The 22,210-nt window shown below is 38.5% G+C and overlaps 2 protein-coding genes across 2 annotated transcripts; both read left to right on the top strand.

The window, feature by feature from the left end:
- The first annotated feature begins 1,432 nt into the window (after positions 1–1,432).
- hepacama (hepatic and glial cell adhesion molecule a) lies at positions 1,433–7,689 on the top strand. The gene is made up of 7 exons (XM_026297265.1): positions 1,433–1,666; positions 3,619–3,966; positions 4,261–4,542; positions 5,853–5,943; positions 6,185–6,252; positions 6,438–6,508; positions 7,054–7,689. The coding sequence occupies exons 1-7, from the start codon at positions 1,570–1,572 to the stop codon at positions 7,414–7,416; spliced, it is 1,320 nt and encodes a 439-aa protein (XP_026153050.1). The 5' UTR covers positions 1,433–1,569; the 3' UTR covers positions 7,417–7,689.
- A 4,572-nt stretch (positions 7,690–12,261) lies between these two features.
- On the top strand, positions 12,262–21,395 carry pde9ac (phosphodiesterase 9ac). The gene is made up of 19 exons (XM_026294638.1): positions 12,262–12,377; positions 12,728–12,882; positions 14,471–14,541; positions 14,767–14,844; positions 15,175–15,218; positions 15,394–15,448; positions 15,694–15,764; positions 15,893–15,980; positions 16,087–16,168; positions 16,297–16,371; positions 16,471–16,557; positions 16,766–16,870; positions 17,065–17,147; positions 17,431–17,587; positions 17,749–17,862; positions 18,139–18,243; positions 18,352–18,480; positions 18,566–18,661; positions 21,345–21,395. The coding sequence occupies exons 2-19, from the start codon at positions 12,814–12,816 to the stop codon at positions 21,393–21,395; spliced, it is 1,560 nt and encodes a 519-aa protein (XP_026150423.1). The 5' UTR covers positions 12,262–12,377; positions 12,728–12,813.
- The last annotated feature ends 815 nt before the right edge of the window (positions 21,396–22,210 follow it).

Genomic DNA, 22,210 nt, shown 5'->3' with positions numbered 1-22,210 from the left:
AGGTACCTTTTGTGATGTCTGTTTTTCTGAACTGGATGACATCAGTCTTGTGGACTAAATAGCACAACCGAAGTGACTTGGACACAGAGGATCAGTCTGTGTCCCATCGCTCTTACTCTGTTGCCTTGAAAGTGTCCTCTTGATTTAGAGTGTGTTAGAAGATGAGAAGAAAACGGATTTACTGCTTTAAACAAGGGCAGGGGTGGAGGGGAAAGGTTTGCCTTTGATGGCCAAGTACACAGGACTCTGACTCCCTGGGAGAGTAGTGGTGAACAGAAGCTGTTCCCACAGTCCTGCAGCTTTCTATTAACTACGATGCCTCCTCTGCATAAAACCTCCCTTTGTTGTCAAAGAAAATGCTCTAAAAACTAATAACAAAAGACTGTTTTACCAAAGTGGGAGAGATGACTTATAAAGCAAATGACTCATCAATGCATACAAACTAATTCCTGATCTCCCCCTCGAAACCAAGTGGCAAAGTAGCTGATATAACATCTGTGGATTTTACACATGGCATCATGTTTGATATAATACAAAGGGACCGACAGTTTTACAGGAATTAGAACAGTGGTAGATTAGCAGCCAGGGGAAAGATGTAAAGCACTAATTTCCTCAGTTCAAACTGTTGCGTTTTCACGTTTTCACCCATGTGTTGCACTGCTTTTTTTGTTTTTCGCATGCACATCAGAGGAAACAAAAAGAGCAAAAGTGTAGTGAGTGTACAAGCCACAATTTAATGTCAGTACATGGCCAACACTGTTGGCATGTTCTCTTCAAGCCTGGCTTCCTGATCCCTCCAACAGTCTGTCAGTTCACTGGCTTCATGCAGCTTCTACACCACCTAGTGGACAAGATAAGTACAAAAACTTCTTTTTTATTTGTTTTCCTTGTTACCTTCATTGTGAAGCAACTTTCCGAGACATACAGTACCATGGATCATGCACCTGTAACAAAATGTCTTGAGGCTGTATCTGCTTGTGTGTGGGATTGGTTGCGTCATAATAAACCATGAGTTTACTGCTAGGTTACAGGCCAGAGAGGAGTTTGCACATTGTTACAAAAGTGGGCCAGAGAGGAGGGAAGTGTTGTTTTTCAAACTCACACATTTCAGAGTTCTCTTGTTTTAGCTGAACTGCATGAGTTGTTCCCAGCAGGAATTCTTGCGAAGTAACCTAACTAAATATTGAATTCAATTTGCTAATATTTTAGAATATGAAAAAGATAGCACTTAACAAAAAAAAAATCTACCTCTACTTTAAGATAAATATCCACATGAAAAAAACAAACACTATTTTCTTTAAGCCCCTTTCTGAAAGGGCAGGGAATAGTGGAAGAGGGGAGCTCTGCCACACTGTGTCTCTGTGTTACACAAACACACATAAACACACACAGTTGGCTGTTGTTGGCTGTGACTGGGGTGCTGTGAGGAGAGTGGGGCTCAGTGTGATCAGGCAGAGGCCGGTGCTGCAGGCGGGCAGGCAGTGGAGAGAGTGTTAAGCTGCAGAGACGTGCCCAGGGTGGATAAAACATGCTCACTAAGTGGGAGAAAGACTCTGCCCAGGACACAAGATGAAATTGGAGAGGAAGACCTCATCTACAGGCAATAGTTTCACTGACATTTCTCCACTACCAACACTCTTTGGCCTCTTCCTCCTTCTCTTCACAGGTACGTCCAAACATTTGTTGGACTATTCATGTATTAGAGGATAAATAATCCCCTGGTGACTGCTATGATTCAGATGACAGCCAAACAAGTGTAGTTTTTTCTTAAATTGTGAAATTCTGACAGTTTATTAGCAAGCAAAGAGAAACCTGACTGAGCACTTTGACCGTCATTATTTCAACTAACATGTTATGAACAGTGCTGTCTTTACTATCTTTAGATTGATTTTCTCCTTTAAAACAAGATCAAAACTCAAATCCACTCTGGTCTTTTGGAAATAAAGTTAATCCAGATTAACTTAGTTGCAAATGGTTTTTCTTGTGCTTGTGTTCCATGGGCTGGCGACACAATGAATTCGTTCATGGGTGGTGCTCTATATTGGGTCCCCTTCAAAAGCTCAAAGGAGCCTGGAGTGGCTATTGTAGATCTGTAAGGAGAGGATGTGTAGGTTAAGTGCTGTGATATTAAGTTTTGTGAGGAGCCTTTGAATAGAGCAGGGCCTGCTTTTTGTGTGTGAAGTTTTTAAGTGAGTTTTAAGTGACGTCAGGTTATTGTGTGGTAATTTTGGATATTTGATTTTGTGGCCGTTCCAAGGGCTTCGTTTACCCAACCAGGCTAGTTTTGGTAAAATCACTGGATTCTGTGTCTATCTCCAACTTCACCAGTGACAAAGGGTTTCTCACTCTCTGTCTCTCTTTCTTTCCCTCTCTAACCCTCTCTCACTCTTTTCACGGGAGGAAACTAGTTCCAACAATCATGCCCTTTGTCTTATTGCCTTGGCAACCCCTGTCAGGCTGACCAAATGGTTGCCACAGTAATGAGGCGATGCCCTGCTAACTGCTTCCCTGCAAAGAATAGTGAACAGTGCAGTCTGACTTGCTCTGTCCCTCTCCCTTGGCCCTCTCTCTCCTTGGTTGATCTTTCTATCACTGGGGCTTAACAGTAGGATGCCTCCATGTGTCCAGCTAACAGCTGAGTTATAGGAACCTCCACTGCGAACATAATAGCTTTGTTGTGTTTGGTTTCCAAGACAGGGCTCTTTTATAAAGGATGAAATGTGGCTCACACTGTAATACCTTATCCCTGGATCCCTGTAGGAGATGGAGCATAACTGAGGAACACAAATCAAAATTAGTGTGTAACTTGTTCACTACGAGGGGTCATGAGAAATCCTTGGGGGGGGGGGGTTCCTGAGAAGCAGATTAGTGATCAAGACAGGACTAGACATTATGGGCCTGGGTAAAAGCAAGCAGTGTGCATATGAGTTTGTTTGTGTGCGTAGAAAAGCCTGGATAATCTCTGTTGCACAGAATTCCTGAGCATTCACTGTGATACCAAGTAAAAAAGCGTCTTGGGCAAAGGCTTAAAGAACAAAAGCCTGTTTTAAAAGCAAATGACTGCACTTGAGCTGTAGTTATTAAAAACCAATTATGAATATTAGTTAATAAAATAAAATGTACTTACTTTAAAAATATAACACTTTAGATGCATCAACATATATGTTTTTTCAATAATTCTTTTGATTGAAACAACCTATTGTTGGTTTAATGTTGTAATTTGGGGGTTTATTGCACATTATGTTTTGCACGTAAAATGTGAAGTCTCACAAATAAGACTTTGTCTTGTCTTAAGATAATATCTTCCTGCAGAAATGTATTTTGTTCCACTCGTGGTGCACAGGGCTGTTGTATCCATGCTGTTTGCTTCTGATTTTTCATTTGTTTGTTCTTGTAGTAATCATAGGAATTAGTGAGGCAGCTATTAGTGTAGTTTTCCACAAGTCTATAGTATATTGTGTCACTATGTGTAAATAGTTCATTCCACTGATCTCTTTTTCACCAGATGACCCCGTGCTATCCTTGCATGCTTTTCTGTCTGCTCCTCCGTTACTTACCGATGTCACTTTGCCTGTTTTTTTTTTTTTTTGTTGTTGTTGTTTTGTTTTTTTTTTCAAGGTGAGGTGTCAGGGGTGAATGTGACCAGCCAAACCCAGGTGGTAAGGGGCACAGTGGGCAAAGAGGCCCTGCTGTCAGTCAGCTACTCCAGCAGCAGCTCTGACAAGCCTGTGATTAAGTGGCAGCTCAAGAGGGACAAAGAGAAACCTATCACCGTTGTACAGTCCATAGGAACAGAAATCATAGGGAACCTGAGGCCAGAGTACCGCAACCGTATCCTGGTTTTTGAGAATGGGTCACTAATGCTTCACAACCTGCAGCTGTCAGATGAAGGGTTATATGAAGTGGAGATTTCCATCACAGATGACAGCTTCACCGGAGAGCACTACATTGAGCTCACTGTAGATGGTATGCACAATTACGCCCCCTTTTACAATAGCTCAGTTTTCTCATATTTCAGAATACATGACTGTAGCAGGACACTGAAAATTTTAGTTTAAAAAATGGATAATCTTGCCCAAGATTGTGTAATTCAACTCAAGTTTACTTTTTCAGAGCGAGATATAAAGTAATTCACTATGTTGGTCTTTTTAAAGCACTAACAGGGATTCCACTTATCAGCTGCTGTTATATAGCTGCAAGTTAACTGCTCTCTCATGTCATTGAGCCCCACATCCTGTCCTTTTGCCCTGTCATCCTCAGTTCCTGTGACCAAACCTTATATCCAGATGATGGCCTCGTCTGTCCTGGAGTACAGTGAACACTTCAACTTCCACTGTTCCCACGATAACGGCACAAAGCCAATTTACAGTTGGCTGAAGGGAGGCAAGGTGCTGACCAATGAGTCACGCCTGCTGCTTTCACATGACCAAAAGGTGCTGACCATCACACGTGTTCTGATGTCAGATGATGACATTTACACCTGCACAGTGGAGAACCCCATCAGCAGCATGAAGAGCATACCTGTCAGGCTCACTGTCTACAGTAGGTGGCATGTTATACCAGTACAAGTTTACATTAAGGATGAAGAGATAATGGCATAGTAAAATCACAGGAAGTAGAAGTATTCAAGTTTTAATTAAGTAAAATTAGCAATACCCCAGTGTGCTCTAACAATTATTGCTCTAACAATTATCAGCAAAATGTTTCTGAGATATAACTATGTAGAAATAACATGTCAGTGTTAATGGGTTTGTGTTTATGCAGAAATGTGTAGTGGCCAGTTGAGGTGAAGTCACTGTAAACAACTGTATATACTGTCGAATAGTTCTATTTATGAAATGCATCCTTTTTAATCAGATGGTAATATGCTTTCATTACTACGTGACATTACATCAGAAATGTACTAGACTAGTAAAGCAACTTAAAGCTACATGTGTAAAAGTGCCATTAGTTTCCAGTTCTAATTATTTCTTCCAGCAATACTGACCAATCAGAATTTATTTTAAGACTTTATTTTATAAAAGTTGTGTAAAGTTTAGCTGATTGTTCAACCACCATCCACTTCACTGGCCACCAGAAGCAATTATCATCTCATACTGACCCTTGCACAAGCATGCCCGCCTCTCTAACAATGTTGTTTACAGCGAGGTAAAATCTAGGCCATGAACACAGCAGAGTTGGCTCAGAGTGGTTGTTACTGGGCGCCAGTATAGAGCCACATGTCAGGCTGAGAGAGAGGGAGCGGCAGTCTACTCCAATGAATGGACAGTTATTTATGAGGAGGGAGCAGAGCAAAAAGAAGGCAGGTGGGAGAATGATTTGCCTCAGTGGTTCTCAGTCATCCCGACTTCATTATTGCTGTACTGTGATGTGCTGCATGAAGGGACAGCTACAGGCACCCACACTGCGCTCTGTTCCCTCTGCACAAACCCTCAGAGTGACTACCCTAAAGTGCTACTTCTCTGCACCTTATTCATGCCCCTACACTCAAAAGGTTTGTGTTGCACAAAACTTATAAAAGCTTATTGTCTGAAAGAAAAAAGGGTATTCCAAAATAACAAGGTTTTTGCCTCACAGACACAACTTCAACTAATGCTTCAAACATTACTATTACACTGTCAAAGACAAAAAGAAGAAAAGGTTGACTCGAGCCCTGCCTGCAAAATATTTGTAAATCATGTCAAGTCTTGGAGCAAAGGTATAATTAGGTGGTTCAGGGAGATGGAAACTTCTTTGGCCTGCATTTAATGACACAAAGCTTTCTTTCTTTCTTTCTTTCTTTCTTTCTTTCTTTCTTTCTTTCTTTCTTTCTTTCGTATTCTCATCTATGTCCCCGTATCACTCTGGTTCAGGACGGAGCTCGCTATACATCATCCTGTCCACCGGGGGCATATTCCTCCTAATCACCCTGGTGACAGTGTGTGCCTGTTGGAAACCTTCCAAGTACGAACTACTCCTTCTTCTCTTTCTTACCCTCTCTCCCTCTCTCCCTCCCTCTCTCGTCAGCTTTGATATTGCACTTGAGGGTGTGAGTAGAATCTCAAGTAGATCAACAATATCACCAAGCTCTGCTACTCTGTATAATATTTAGTGGAAGATTGGTGAAAACAGTGACCACAGTTTTGGAGCAATGTATGGATTTATTTTGAGCTGGGTATATATATATATTTTTTTCTTGTTGTAGAAAGAAGCATCGACCTGTCCCACAGAGAGCTCCTGCCTATGTAGAGCAGAGTGAAAATGGCCATGATGGTGCGCAACAGTTTTGCTTCATAGACTCTATTCTTAAAATATGTTCAATGTGCACTTACAGTGTGTCACATATCTCAAAAGTTAATGAAATGTATTAAAGCATACGCAACACTCTTGTTATGCAAATGCATTTAACTTGTCAGCCTGATGTCAACCAGGGTTAAAACAAGTATATTTATTTGCAGTTGATGTTGTACCCAAACCAACCACACTTGGTCGAAGGAGTCCTATGCCTCTTTATGTTCTCAGTGAAGATGTAAGTGATGTATTTTTTTTCCCCCAAAAGTTCCATTTCCCAACAATGAAAAACATTAAGAGGCTCTGTGATGTTGTGATTAAGCACAGTAGTTGTTTGTGCTAAATGTTAACATAAAATGATACTAACAGACTGATCTTTGTCAAGTCTCATTCATATCATGCTCACCAACTTCATTTGGCATGTTGGCATGCTAAAACTTGCCTAAGCATGAAGCATAAAAACTAAAAGTAATGCAGAAATTGGAAATGCGACCTGAGGATGTCACTACATACATGATCACAGTACATGAAGGGTACAATAATGTCTACTAGACATAATTCAAATCCAAATAAAGTTCCTTTTTAAAGAAATTTCACTAAAACTAACAAATATGGGCCTTTTGGTTGCAGAGATAAAATCAGAGATGTTTCAGTGTACACCAAAAAGGTTGACAGGGACAGAGCAAAATTAGCAGCTAATATTTGGTAGAAATTATGGCTTCATTAAAATGAGAAAACACCACAGCTGACAACGATTCTCACACATCTTAAATCTTGTTCCAGGAGACTTTGGAGCGTCTCGAAGAATGTTCTGGCAATGCTGTCAGCCAATCAGAAATGAGTATCCCAGCCACCTACGCTCCAGTGCTTCCTCCCTCCTCCAACAGAACTGAGCGGCCCATCTGGTCCGCCCCACGCAGGTACCCCCGCAGCCCCTCTCCACTGGCACAAACTCTCCCACAGGTCCCTCCAGGCCCTCCGCTACGCCCTGTCCACTCACCAGCTCACTCACCCAGTTCATCTCCACGCAGTTTCAGTCCAATAAGAAAGGTCCGTCCTGCAGTAGGCATCCCAACCAGTCACTTGCCTGTAGAGGCAGAGTGTCCAGATCCCAGTGATCAGACCCACTGTCAGTCACAGCAGTGATAACTGTTTGGATGGCTGTGTCATTCTATTATATATAAAGCACATATATAGTTTGTTGGCCTGCTGTTGCATCTTGCCACAAGAACTATGAACATGATGCACTAGGATAAGAGTTTGGTTCACATTCTGCTAACATTTTCAGTTCCATTATTTATCATCTATTTCTTTATGACTTTATTGTTATTTCTGTAGTCTTTTTATGATATCCTGTAATATGAAAATGATATCCTGTCCACCAGCAGGTAATATGTTAATATGTTATATATATTTGGTGCTGAGACAGTACAGACCTTCAGGCTCGGGTTCATATTTTGCTCCTTGTTAGATTATGAATCATACTGGGAACTTTTGATAAGTACTTGTAAATACATGTATGTAAATTAATAGTATTTGTTTGTTGTTTTTGTTTTTTTCTCTTTTAAATAATTAAATCACAAACTATATTCTTATTCTACATTAGGTCATTGTATAACCTAAGGTAATAAAAACAATTTTAATAGTTTGTAATTTGTCATCTGTTTTGTGACACAACTCACATGAACACTGCTATTTTTTAAAAGCTTTACCAGATTTGCTTTTCAAAGTATATATATATATATATATAAATTTTATTTATTTATTTATTTTATGTATTTTTTTGTGTGTGTGAGGGAGCTGAATGTGATCTACTTTTCTTGTATCTGAATGCAATTTTTTTTCAGTCCACTAGGTGTCACCCACACATTTGTTTAAATACTATATTTCAGCGCACCCGGGGTTTATGCTTTGGATGTTAATCAAAGTGCCTCCCGGTCACCATTACTTGACATTAGAAGGTCAGTGAGTGTTCAAAGCCATTAAATAATAATACATATAGCAAATATGAACTAATCAACGTCAAGAGGAAACCATTATGTGAAGTCAAATAGTTAATATTCATAAAGCCCATCTTAACTTTAAACAGCCCATAATGTACAGCTTCTCATAAACAGACTTGCATTTTTTTCACTGCTTCATTCCTAACATCTTTCAGGAAAAAACTACTATCGAGATATGAGGGAAAATAACAAACTGAGATCAGACCTATTTTCAGGAATCTTACTAATAATCTCTATTTATTTTTGTTGGTAAGGAACAGAGGCCACGTGCCGTGTTTACGCTGCGCAGATTTTCTGTGATTGGACGGCTGCGCTGCACGTGCATCTTCCTGCGCGCCTTAACCGTCTCCCTGGTGACGGCTGGACCGCGCTAACGTTAGCTACGGCACCTGGGCCAACAGTATGGTGGCAGGACAAAGACATGTCGGGAATTATAGGACTTGGTAGGGTTTGCACGGGTCCCACTTTAAACACAATGGCACAGAGAGATAAAACTGATCATGAGGCTAAAGACAGGAAGAAGACACACCTTAGGGAGAAACCCAAGGTACACCACACAGAAACGGTGGTAAAGTTAACCTAACAACTTACTTTCAAAGCCAACTACTAACTAACCAGATAAAGACATAACTAACTAGGTGTGAGATTAGGTACTAGTATCTCACAACAACAGAATTTTTTTGCATTTTGTGCAGTTATGGTTTTAGTCTAGCTGAAAAGTCAGTTAACGTTAGAGTTAGCATTAGCTAACTAGGCTAAAGCTTTGCTTATTTGTTGTGATAAACATGCAACTCCATTGGCTTTAAATGAGTCTATGCCAGATAAATGTAGTGTGTTTGCACCATCTACTGGGTGTTACAATGCAGAACGTCCAGAAGATTGGATTTGGGATTGGCTGAAGGCTAGTGGACAGTAGACAGCTGTATAGTACTTAGCTTGTATTCTGTGCAAAGAGATTGGAGATATTTTCTTTAACACTTTAGTACTAGGCTTAAACAATTAATCAAACAATTTAATAAAGTCAAAACTATCCTGACACCTTAATGCTGTAAGTGTTTCTTTAGTCTTTAGTTTTCCTTTTCTCTATATTTAGGGTTAATGTTTTCAAAGAGGAGGTTGAGATCATAGCACTTTAAAAAGAGTTAAGTTTTATTGCATTGGATATGCTTATGTTGTTGCACCATTCATTGTTATTCTCTTTCATGTCTGTATTTATGCTTAAAATAATATCAGACTATGCTATTCTGCAAGGTTGCATTCTTCATCATGCTTTTTGTGGCTTATCTTCATGAGGGGTTCAAGCACTACAGTTGTTGGAGTCCTGTTGTTTTTAGTTGGGTTTTCCATCAGTCCATCCATTATCTATACCCGCTTATTCCTATTTAGGCTCACAGGGATCTGCTGGAGCCTACCCCCGCTCTCTTTGGGTGAAAGGCAGGGGTACACCCTGGACAGGTCACCAGTCCATCACAGGGCCACATAGAGACAAACAACCTCACACACTCACACTCACTCCTATGGACAATTTAGAGTCACCAATCAACCTGACATACATGTTTTTGTACTGTGGGAGAAAACCAGATTAACTGGAGAAAACCCACACAAGCACAGGGAGAACATGCAAACTCTGAGACAGAATGGCCCCTGCTGGGTTTCGAATCAGGTACCTTAATGCTGTGAGTCAACAGTGCTAACCACCACTGTGCTGCCCTATATATATATATATATATATATATATATACATATATATATATATATGTGTGTGTGTGTGTGTGTGTGTGTAGCTCAATAAAATAAAAACATAGATAAAAAGCATTTGAATGTGCTATCTTCAGTCAGTGAGTTATATGATATAACTTGTAATATGATTCCTACAACTAGAAGTGTTCTCCCTAACTAAAATTACACTTCAGTGTTTTTGCCCAGAGTTTTAACCAAATATGACTTAAATGAACATGGGCTTTTGACCTCAGAGCTAAGACTGCATTTAAAAATTGCTGAAAATTGACACTAGTCTGAACTGTATGTGTTAGCTACAAGCTTGTGAAACACTGCACTAATGTACGCAAACACATACACACAGTCAAAGTGGTCTGGTATCTATTATCAGGATAATGCATTCCCTTCAGAGGTCCAGCTGGACATCTTTTGTCATGAAAATCTGCATGATTTTATTTATTGCTTTTATCCTGAAATATATCTTCCATCATAAAGGTGTGATTAGTTGTGTGGTTACATAAGCAAATCAGATCCGCCTGTTTTGATCTGGGCTTTGTTCTATTTGAAAAAACGTTTTTGTCCTTGTCACACAGATTCATGAATACACATACAGCATCATGGGCACACAAAACACAGGCAGCCAAGTTGGAAAATGAAATGTCCTAAGATTGAAAAAAAGTTCCCCCCAATATTGAGCTTGGAAATTGCTGTTAATCCATTTTTAACTCATGTTTTGTACATTAGTCATACAATCTGTTCAACCATGTTCCACCTCTCTTCCAGTGTGGCAGAGGCGCTTGGAAGCCCAGGCACTAATTAGACTCAGGGGAACAGCATCACATCTGTGTGCATACAGGATGTGTGTATGTGTATCTGCAAATAGGTGTGAATAAAGATGATGTATGATGCTCTCCATCTCTAATTAATTACCTCCTCCTTCTGCCTGGTCAAGTCTTCTCTCTAATGCCTTTGTTCACACCAGCCTGTTGATGTGCAATTCCCAATAGAGTAGTCTGCATTGTGCGTAGGCCAGGACCTGTCTTTAGTCCATAACAAGTAATTGCCTTGTAGAGTACTGGCTCTGGGCTCAATTTAGGTCAATGTACTTACGAAAAAGAGAGGACGTTGTGTGGCCAGTGTCGTACCAGCTCTTAATGGCAGCAGGTTGATATTTTATGTCCTGCCTGATTCACAGCCTTTGTTCAAAACCCTGTTACATTTTGTCCTAAATTCTTATATCCTTTAATTTATAATATGAAATTATTATATTTTCTTTTTCTTTAATATTTTTATTTTTTACCATATTATAGTTCCTCTTTTGTTCGCTATGAACATGCATATTGCATGTGTGTACATTTTCTTCAGTACTTTACTACAATGTTTGTATTTCCATTTTACCCTATATATTTCACTATACTTGTACTACTCCACTACATTATAGTGGCAGATATTGTACGTTACTCAGCTATTTATTTTACAGCTAAAATTTATGAATTGCAGAATTGTTCTTTTTATAGTATTTTGCTGATTTTAGTTGTGTGCTTTTGCAGAATGCTGCTGGAATTTTAATAATAATGGAGCAATTTTCCATTAATATATTAGTATTTTTATTCAAGGGAAAAACCTGAGTACTTCTACCACTGCGGTGGTGTTTTTGAAAAAATCCATTCTTTGTTGCAGTTTCTGAGGTTTCCCTCTTTGTCCCTAAAAGATTTTTGAAAGTCCAGAGAAAGAAATCATGAATATACATAGAATTGACCTGAAATGAAATACAACTATAATCTAAGTACTTAACAATATTTTATTATATTTTTTTTTTTGTTCATCAATTGTCCACTTGCTTAATCATGAATGAATGCTTAAAAATAAAATGCACTCTGAAATCTTTTCAAGTGCTCTGCTCATCTGACCAAACCATCTGCTAGAGCTTTCCTCCACAGTGGAGTCAGTGAGTGGACCAGGGAGGGTGAAACACATGTACATAGAAAACAAACACATAGGAAACTGTAGTAAACTTGTTATCTTTAATATTTGATATTTTGATATGATGTTTTTTTTTGTCTCTGATTTATTGTAAATCAGCCCATGTTAACAATAGGTCTGTGTAAAAGCCCTGCACCACTTAAGACATTGATGTTGTATTTTGTTTCTCCATAGTAACAGTTCCATGGCAACCGATAAGAGTGGCAGTTATATTCATAGTACTTCATGCCCCCCTGGCTCCCTCACACATCCTTCTCCATCACTCTCAGACTCCCTCTCTTGCCCACAGCTTTCCCTTTGCGTCTGTGTGTTTGTGTCTGAGCGTTTCTACATGTGAATCAGCTGCATCCTCAGCACCTGGGACATTACTTCTTGTCTCCACATCTTCGCATCATTGACACTGTGAGTTTTCCAGATGTGCTGTTTCTTTTCACAGATTTATTTGACTGTGGTTTCTAAAACCAGGATGTCCTTTTTACTGGTTGATTGTTGGTGTAAAGTAGCTGTAAATTATGGAAAATAATAGATGTAAATGGACAGTTAAGTCATAGTGTTTTGTGGATTTCCGTGTTTTGCGTTTCTATTCCTCTATTTTTTGTTTTTTCTTTACAGTTAAAGATTTGTAATAGTAAAAGCATAATTATGTAATTTCATGTTGCTTTAGTTGCTGCTGTTTTCTTATCATTACATATTTTTTAAGCATTAGACTCTTATGTCTCTGCTTGAATGTACTGAATGTGTGTTTCCTACAGGATCCTCACAAAAAAGACCTTGGTTGCCAGCTCTTCAGGGTATCCAGAATCTTTGCTTGTGTTTAAGAGAGGAGAGGGAGGTCAACATGGGCTCCAGCTCCTCCTCCTATGCCCCCAAAACCATTTACCTTGATGTGGATGGGAAGGTGCAAAAGGTAGGTCCCATTTCAGTGGTAATGTTTTATTCTTGGATCTTTTTTTATTGTTTATGTTGTTAAAATGATGTGTGATCACTATATTTTATTAGAGTTGTAACATGAGATGTGTGAAATGGGCAACTTTGGCCAAAAAGCCTAACTAATAAGAATGTCAATATCATATCACAGCAATATCAAACCATATGAAGCATTGACAGTTTGGATTAATTAAATATACGTTTAACATTTCAGTGATGGGATTATAAATACATTTTCTAGTTTCTGTAACAATATACAAATAGATGTACGGTCTGATTTTTATATTACTTATATGTTATATTAATTAGAACTGGCTTTGCACACAAAACTGTTGAAATTAATGCTACATGGGTCGTGTACTGGGAAAAAATGTAAATTTCAATTGTTTTCGCTATATTAAGACGTTAATCAGGACTTGATATGGTGTTTAATTATACTTTACCTAGGGAAATTAAATAGTTCCACTTTAATTCACCTTCCTTACTCATAGGAGATATTCCCAGTGGATTACACTCACCTGAGGAGGAGCTAATATTAGATGGAGGTGAATTGTAACTTGCCTGACAGGTGTTACTGACAGAGTCAAACACCTGCATTCATTATCGCTGCCTTACATTTCTAGAGTGTGTGAGCATAATATGGATTTTGTTCTGTTACTTTTCAGAAGCAGAAACTAGGCTGCTTTCCACTGGAATAATCAGTGGTGATAGAGAAATTAAAAACATGTGGAATGCAAGATAAAGCTGATTTATTTCAGCTTTCAAATCATAACAAAAGAGCAATGGCACACTGATGATTTAAACAGTCTTGGCAATGGGTTTCAGATTTGAGTTTGGTGTTTCAGCATTCCAAGCTTCCTGAGACACAGATGAATGAAACACTCACCGATCTGCTGATGTAGAGTGCTTCAAGTAGAGAGCTGGTGATGACACATGTCTGCTCAAGAGCCCCGAGCCCACGGCCTGAGGCTGAATGTTTGTCTGCTACACCTGCTCGCTTGAAGATGCAAGATCACAGTTTTTGCCTGCGGCACCCACTCTTTGCCATCAACCCTCCATAGACAGATTTGCACACTTTATGCAGTGTACTGAGTATTGTAAACTGGGCTGATTTGTTTTCACATGACATGTGTGGATAATGTTACTATCATCATGAGCTCCATGAACTTTCACGTCCAGCTATTCTTTTCTTTTCATTCACATTGTTCCCTCACCAGCCTTTCTGCCTTTATCTTATTCACAGCCATAAAAAAAATATCTTTATATTCTCACAACACAAAACACATGAAATATGATGACCCTAATGGAACACTAAGGCCTTATATCAAAAGCACAGCAGCTCTTTGTGTGCAGGTGAGCTTTTGAAAGCCATCCAAATGTAGTCATATTGCACCTTCTTGGATTTGTGGACCAAAGAAGAGGTTTTTTTTTTTTTTTTCATAAAGATGTGAACTGATCATAAATAACACCATACCGCTATAATTTGGCAATTCATTGTAAATTAGTATAATTCTGCTATAATTTCTGAATTTTAATACATCAATAAAAAAGCTATGTCTGTCTTACAGGTGGTGTTCAGTCGACACTGCAGTCCATGTGACATTAAAGAGCTTCTGTGTTCCTCATCTAACATTCCCAGGTTTGTTGTTTTGTTTCCTTGCTCGTACATTTGTTTGCTCAATAAAAATTTAGAACTATTTTATAAAGCTGCACAAAGAAATTATACAACACAGCAAGATTTTTATATTAAGCCATACTAGAAATACAAAAACATGTTGAGTGGCTTCACACATGTAGGCTGCCAGTATTATACAAACATTTCCCTTTGCATACTTTAACTTTTCTACTTATTGTCTCACTGCAGGAACACTGCCATCATGATGGTGGACCCAGAAGGTGCTTTGGTCTCTATAGATCCCACCATGCCCACCAACTCTCCAAAGTAACATACCAACAATATAATATTGCATTTCTATTCTAATTGTATGCATAATTATATATTTGTCAGTCATTGTTTTAAAAATGTCTGCCCAGTGTTACAGTAGTTTTTTGAAAACTTTCTTCATTGTTGACCTTTTAATCTAAAAAAGTAGCTGACACAATTCTCAGCACTGTGTCTAATTAGTGGCTGTTCTGGAGCTTTTGACCATATCTACACAACAGCTACTAAATTAACCTTGATGTGGGATTATTCAGTCAACTGTAAATACAGTAAAGTTTTGTAAATTCAAAAGAATTTACAATACAACTTTCACATCTGTTTTCCTCACAGTTCTTTATACAAAGTTGTGCCTCTGTCAACTGGTCAACTTGGAGGTAAAGTGCCAACAAAAGCTTTGTTTTCCTTTATTCCATGTAGCGCCACAGACACATGAATTTATGTTGAATTTATGTTACTACACCTCTAATGAGAATAATGAGGTGAAAATATAAAAATTAATAATGTGATTGCTGTTCACAATGGTTTCAGGATTGTATTTTATCTCTGCAGAGAAGGAGGACATGTTTCAGAATGTACTGTCCCAGGTGGCTGAGCAGTTCAGCAGGTAACTTGTCAGTTGTTTATGTTATTTTATGGCTGAAGCCTGCACCTCCCCAGTCCTAACAGATACTGCACCAACATACCTACCACCTATGTTTCAGTAATACACCCCAAAGAAGCAAATCAGACAACAAATTCTTACATCTTTGTCCTCTGCTTTTCGAGGATTAATTCCACTTTTATTACTTATTGTGACAAGTGATCCTGAGAAGCATGTACCACTCTGTCTAATTTGCTTTTCTCTCACAGAGCCTTTCGAATCAACGAATTGAAGACTGAGGTCACCAACAGGCTAGCCATGCTAGAAAAGAGAGTTGAATGTGTGTGATATATCTTACACAGCATATCCTAATTTAAATGCTATTTTGATACTCTTCAACCTGTGATATCAATGCAAAATGAAATAATTCCTGTGCAAACATTCCTAATATTAGCCATCTTGTTTTAGTGGAGGGCTTGAAAGTGGTGGAGATTGAGAAGTGTAAAAATGATCTGAAGAAGCTACGAGATGAGATGGCTTCTAGAGGTGGTGGCAGGTGAAATAAGGCCTCTGCTTTTTTTAAATACATTGATAGAAACTAAATTTCAAACAATATCAAAATCAAAAAAATGTTTCTTGAAATTTGTCCCTTCTAACCTTAGAGTAAATTGTCCGTGCAAATACAACTTCTCAGATGATGGGAAAAAGGTCACTCCTAGACGAGATGTCCCCAGCTACCCGAAGGTAGAGTATGCCCACTGTGATGGCAGCATTTAATAAAGCTAACTTCTGAATATCTAATGGTTTTACTTTTTGTGGTGTGTGTGTGTGTCATTTATGTCTGGATGACTTAATTTATGTGGTATGTACAGTACACACTGTCTCAGGAGACTATTGAGGCTCTGAAGAAGCCAACATTTGATGTCTGGCACTGGGAACACAATGAGGTTTGTTGCTATCACCTCTCAACTCCATTAGCCATTTCTATCCCATGTTGTCCAGGTGACTGATGTCTGACTTTCTTTTCTCTTTCCTTGTTGCTGCAGATGCTGAGCTGTCTGGAGTACATGTACCACGACTTGGGACTGGTTAAGGAGTTTAACATGAACCCTATCACACTCAAGCGCTGGCTGGTAAAGTTAGAGCAATAACGGTTAACTGAGCATGTAAATATACTGCATATTCCCATGCATATGGTCCAGTTTTCAAACAAGCTTAATAGTTGCTAAGAGGTATGTTAGTGTTCTGATACAGTTTACAAAATTATTATAGAAGGGTAAAGGTTGCAAACCATTTTGATCTTCAGCCAGGGCAGTGAATGAACAATTCTCTGTCTCATAGTTGGCAATTCAGGAGAACTACCGGAACAACCCTTTTCACAACTTTCGTCACTGCTTCTGCGTTAGCCAGATGATGTATGGAATGATTCACCTCTGCAACCTACAAGTAAAGTGCACATTTATCTGTATGATGTATTTTCATGTATGCCAAGGAAATTGTTCAGTTGAACTGTTTTTGCAGAGTAAATGTCAGATTTTTAAACCACTAAACACTGCTTCTTGCAAATTTTTCAAATGCAAACCAATGAATTTCCAGGCTGGAGATTTTTAATAACAACCTTCTTTTACATGGTTGTCCAGGAGAAGCTGACGCTCACAGATATGGGCATTTTAATGACAGCTGCAGTGTGCCATGACTTGGACCACCCTGGTTACAACAACACGTAAGACTCACTTTTCTGTCTGTAGCGCTGTTGACAGATAGAGCAGTGCAGATGCCCATTGACCCCCCACTATGTTTTCACATCTTCTGCACAGTGCTTTTGTCAATGAACTGTGAAACTAGTTCAGCATGGAGAGAGGTCTGGTATGAAAACACACCGATTCCGATTATCATGTTATTTTTAGTTGGAGTTTTGGGGCAGCTGAGGAACTCTCTTTTCAGGGAAACTTCACAAGAAAATACTGTCCATAATACTCATCCATAATCTGTCATCCATCTGTCAGGTACCAAATCAATGCCCGCACAGAGCTGGCAGTGCGCTACAATGATATATCGCCACTGGAGAACCATCACTGTGCTGTGGCCTTCCAGATCCTTTCTCTTCCTGAGTGCAATATCTTTGCAAATGTAGATCCTGATGCATTCAAACAGATCAGACAGGTAAAATGTGCACTTATCAGTAAGCAGTTAGCACTTAAAGGATCTGTTTAGGAAAAAACATGTTGAGTCGTATCTTAATTCTACAAACTCTTGTAACATATGTAAATATTCATTTAAAATGTTTTTTGATTTTATGTCTTTTTTATGTTTTATATTTTCAGGCAATTATCACCCTCATTCTGGCAACCGATATGGCCAGACATGGGGAAATACTGGACTCCTTTAAGCAAAAAGTTGACAACTTTGACTTCACCAACGAAGAGCATGTGACATGTGTATGTATACATTACTTCCTATTAGATCACATAGCATCTTCACCTGGCATCAGCTGTTCATTGTACTGTACATACAAGTACAGGCCTTCATCCATTAAGGACTGTAACATTAGAAGCCAAATGGATTGTGTTAGTGTAATTAGGAAAGTGGTCACAGACATACAGTAGATGTTCTGAGATAGACCTGTGTATGTTACTGTAATAATGAATAGGCTTCTTTGTGCTCAGTTTGTGGGTGTGTTGTGTGTTTGTACATGTGTATTTTTGTGTTTTCAGCTTAAGATGGTTTTGATCAAGTGCTGTGATATTTCCAACGAAGTGAGGCCGACTGAGGTAGCTGAGCCGTGGGTGGACTGTCTTCTGGAGGAGTACTTCATGCAGGTGACCACAATAAAAGCGTCCATTTTTACCACAAAATCTATGTCAACATGAAGAAACAACCTAGTGTATTGGCTCAAATGACAATGTCTACACTTATGTGATTTTCAGAGTGACAGAGAGAAGTCTGAGGGTCTCCCAGTGGCTCCCTTCATGGACAGAGACAAGGTCACCAAACCCACAGCTCAAATTGGATTCATCAAGTTCGTCCTCATCCCAATGTTCGAGACTGTCATGAAGGTAGACCTGAGTCTTAGTGAATGTGTGCCTATACAAAGCCACTCTATTTTATTAACAGTGTTCATGTTGCTGTGTTTTCCAACAGCTTTTCCCTCAGATTGAAGAAATCATGGTTCAACCTTTGCGAGATTCACGTGACCACTATGAGGAGTTGAAACAGATTGATGATGCCATGACAGAGGTAGAACCTGTTCTGTCTATTTCTCTCTCTCTCTCGCTATCTCTCTCTCTCTCGCTCTCTCTCTCTCAGTACATGTGTTAAGCTTTGAAGCTAAAACTCAAGCTACAGCCAGCAGCTGGTTAGCTTAACTTACCAGGATGACTGGGAACAGGGCAAACCAGCTGATTTTAATCTGTTTAAGAGTATTAAAATCTCACAAATTCTTCCTTCCAGCACTTATAAAGCTTACTAATTACCAATTTTATTTCTCAATTGTTTAATCTTTACAAAAACTGATGTGTAAAAATGAGAAATTGCTGTTTTACTGGGGATTTTGCACCAGACTTTTTCTTGGCTCTCTCCAGCTGTCAGGCAAGTCAAGTGAATTCAATTTTGATTATCTAGTATGACATCACAAATCACTAATTTAGCTCAAAGGGCTGCACAATCTGTATAGCATGTTATACCTCAATCCTTAGACCTTTGAGACAACAAACAGCCAATAGTCCTGCACATACCCCCTGTAAAATTGCAAACTGGCATTTTTACAAATGATCTGAATGTATATATAAAGCTATTTTTAACCCTTGTGCACTGTTAACAGAAACTTTCTATGCACAGGCCTATGTAAAGGGTTAATGGAGCCACTTGGTTGTCAATGGCAAAAATCACAAATTTTATCTCTTCCCAACAGGGGAAACCATTAAGAATACATGATTATATAGTGTCATGGCTGTGCAGTCAAAAAAATTTGTTATAATGGCAGTCAATGGGGCAAAAACATCCACAAACAGTAAATTAGTCAGTCAGTCAGTCACTTAAATCTCATCCTGCACAAAAACTGAACAATTCTTAAAAATCAGTGTTGTGACTAATCTTTGACATATTCAAGACTGTGATAGGAGGTAAAAAAAAAATCCAGTCCACAAGCACTTTTTATATTGAAAATAAGTAATTTTGTGTGTTTTATTCCCCAAATCCATGATTTCACTTATGAAACTAGCATTTAAAAAAACATTTAGTAGTTTTGATCACAACTGAAGTTGATTAACAGATTTAAGCAAAAAAAGTTGAAAAAAAAAAGTTTATCTGATATACTTTTACAGAAGTTTATTTTAGTGGATGTTTTGCCCACAGTGTATTATTGACCTATGGAAAATTTTTAAATCATATTTCCAAAATGTATGTCAAAGTAAGGTTTGTCACCAAAAATCATTCCATTTGCTGAAATACAGTGAAAGTTATGACCCTTGGTGGATGAAAACATCCCCAACAGTGCATGAAGGTTAAAAGCATCAAACTTTTTCTTTTAAATTTGAAAATGTAATGCTCTATGGCCCTAAATAGGGCAGGGAAAAGGTTTTGAACAGAATTTTTTGCTTATTGGTTACAGTGAAAAGATCACAATATCAGAATATTATTGTTTTTATGGTAGTTTTTGTGTGTGAGCAGTCACAGAGTGAACATTTTATATTGTGACCTCTGCCTTGTGATGAACAAAGCTGGAAGTAAGACTAGTTTGAGCGTGCACACACATGCAGTGAGCACAGGCAAAGTGACATTTCTGTATGGTGTAAAAAATGTAACATCTGTGGACATACCAAATTAGGTCTAGGGATATCTGCATGCAAGGGGTTAGGACTATGGCAGTAATATGAGCAAATAGTAAACGAGTAAGCAAATCTGCTTACTTGACACACACACTTAAGCTTTATACCATATATCAGTTATGCAGTATGTTGGGTGGGGTCACACACGTAAATTAAACTTGCTAACATAAAGGTGTGTCTTTTGTTCAATGAGGCACAGAAGAAAAAAACTGAAAATATGTCATTAGGCGGGAAGAAGAAGTAAGCTCTGCAGTGAGTGAGTGCAGTGGTATCTGTGTAAGTAAAAGTAACTGACTCTTTGGTTGTGCTTTAGTGTATAGTGTTAGTGTCATGAGTGCTCTTTGTCTCTGCCTCTCTCTGGCGTCTCCACGGCAACTCTTCTCTATACTGAAGTCTATCTACAAAAGCCAGACCTTTAGGAATGCGCAGCACTGTCATCACTTTGGATTCGCCTTTTAAGTTAACACCAAGGAGTTCATATCAATTTTCTCACAAAAGGAAACGGAGGCTCAAGATAAATTGGTTCAGCGTGAGAAATTCTTGACAAGTGTGTAGCTCTTGGTTGTGTAGAAGATCAAGATACTATAAAGAGTAAAATAAGGGAAAGAAAGAAACCCCACATATTCACTTAATATTAACGTTAAGGGCATATTTTTTCATTTATCAAGTAATTTCAAGACATGAAATGTTGAAAACAAAGTGATGAAATTGTTGCTTGTTTGTTTCCCTCTTAAACACTGTGTTTTTTGTTTTGTTTTGTTTTTTCCTCACAGTGACAGGATACAACATTGTCAGCTCGTGGATTGAAATTGTAACCTCTTTTCTGTCATTTTATATTTAACTTTTCCGCAGAAATTAAATGAATCTGGCACTAGACTCAGTAAAGTTTGACTAAAAGTCAGTTCTCACTCACGGCTCTATGGCAGCTTCCGCTGTTTTATATCAACACTGAGGTGGATGATAAAGGGTGGTTTGTGCTGATCTAGGCACAGCGCTGCATCAATGAGTTGTTGTTTCATACTAGCTTTAGTTTCAGCTTTGCTCCTTAAGGGCTTGCTGTGTCTTTCTGCCTAATTCCAGCTCTTGTTTTGCAGGGATCTTCTTTTGTGATCAAATTCAGCAAAGACTTTAAAAAATGTGAGTGAGGCCTCGGTGAAGATATTCTGCGTTGTGTTCTGATGGAGCAGAAGGCAAGAGAAAAGGCATTGAGACATTGACTGCATACTGTAAACTATGTGTCAAGGTGGCATATGTTAAACTTTCACATAGACCTTTGCACTGGATTTAATGAAGAGGGACTGGGTGACCTCTGTTCATTTGGTGTTTATGTTGTTCTCTACACTTTCATTTCATAGTGAATCAATTGTCTGAAGGACCATTTTATTCAAAACAAACTTATATTAAGATTGATTACCAGGCATTTTAAAAATACACAATAGACCTCGTGGACTTAATGATCAGGAAAGTGTTTACTACAAACCATAATGATTTGTTTTTTTCCCAGTTAGTTTCTAAAGTAGAGAAATTAAATTCACCAAGGTGAGATGTTTTCACCTCATTCCGACAATAAATGTTGGATTGATTCGTTTTCCAAAGAATCATGCCATTTTGCGCCTTAATATTTTTGTTCACCCATAATAAGAAGTTCATTAAACCATCGAGATTCTAGATGTGCTCTCTCACTTTCAGCTTGTGTTAATAAAACAAAGCCACACAGGGCCATATATTGCCCCTGGTAGAAGTTACACAGCTTGTCCTGTTAAAATGCTTTAATAACTCACAACACTTGTAAAACTGTAATTTGTCTGTTACACCCTGTGAATTTTACATATAAAGGTTAGACTGTACACATTTAATAGTTTTTTCTGTCTTAAAATGAGCAACTGTGTCCACAGTACGTTGAGTTAGTTCGTGTAATAGCACAGATTTAAGAAGAAGAAGAACCATACAGGATCATACA

Source organism: Mastacembelus armatus, chromosome 13 (genome assembly GCF_900324485.2).
Source record: "Mastacembelus armatus chromosome 13, fMasArm1.2, whole genome shotgun sequence".
Classification (NCBI taxonomy): domain Eukaryota; kingdom Metazoa; phylum Chordata; class Actinopteri; order Synbranchiformes; family Mastacembelidae; genus Mastacembelus; species Mastacembelus armatus.
Note: the sequence above shows the minus strand (reverse complement) of the source record. Positions and strands in the feature narration are given on the sequence as shown.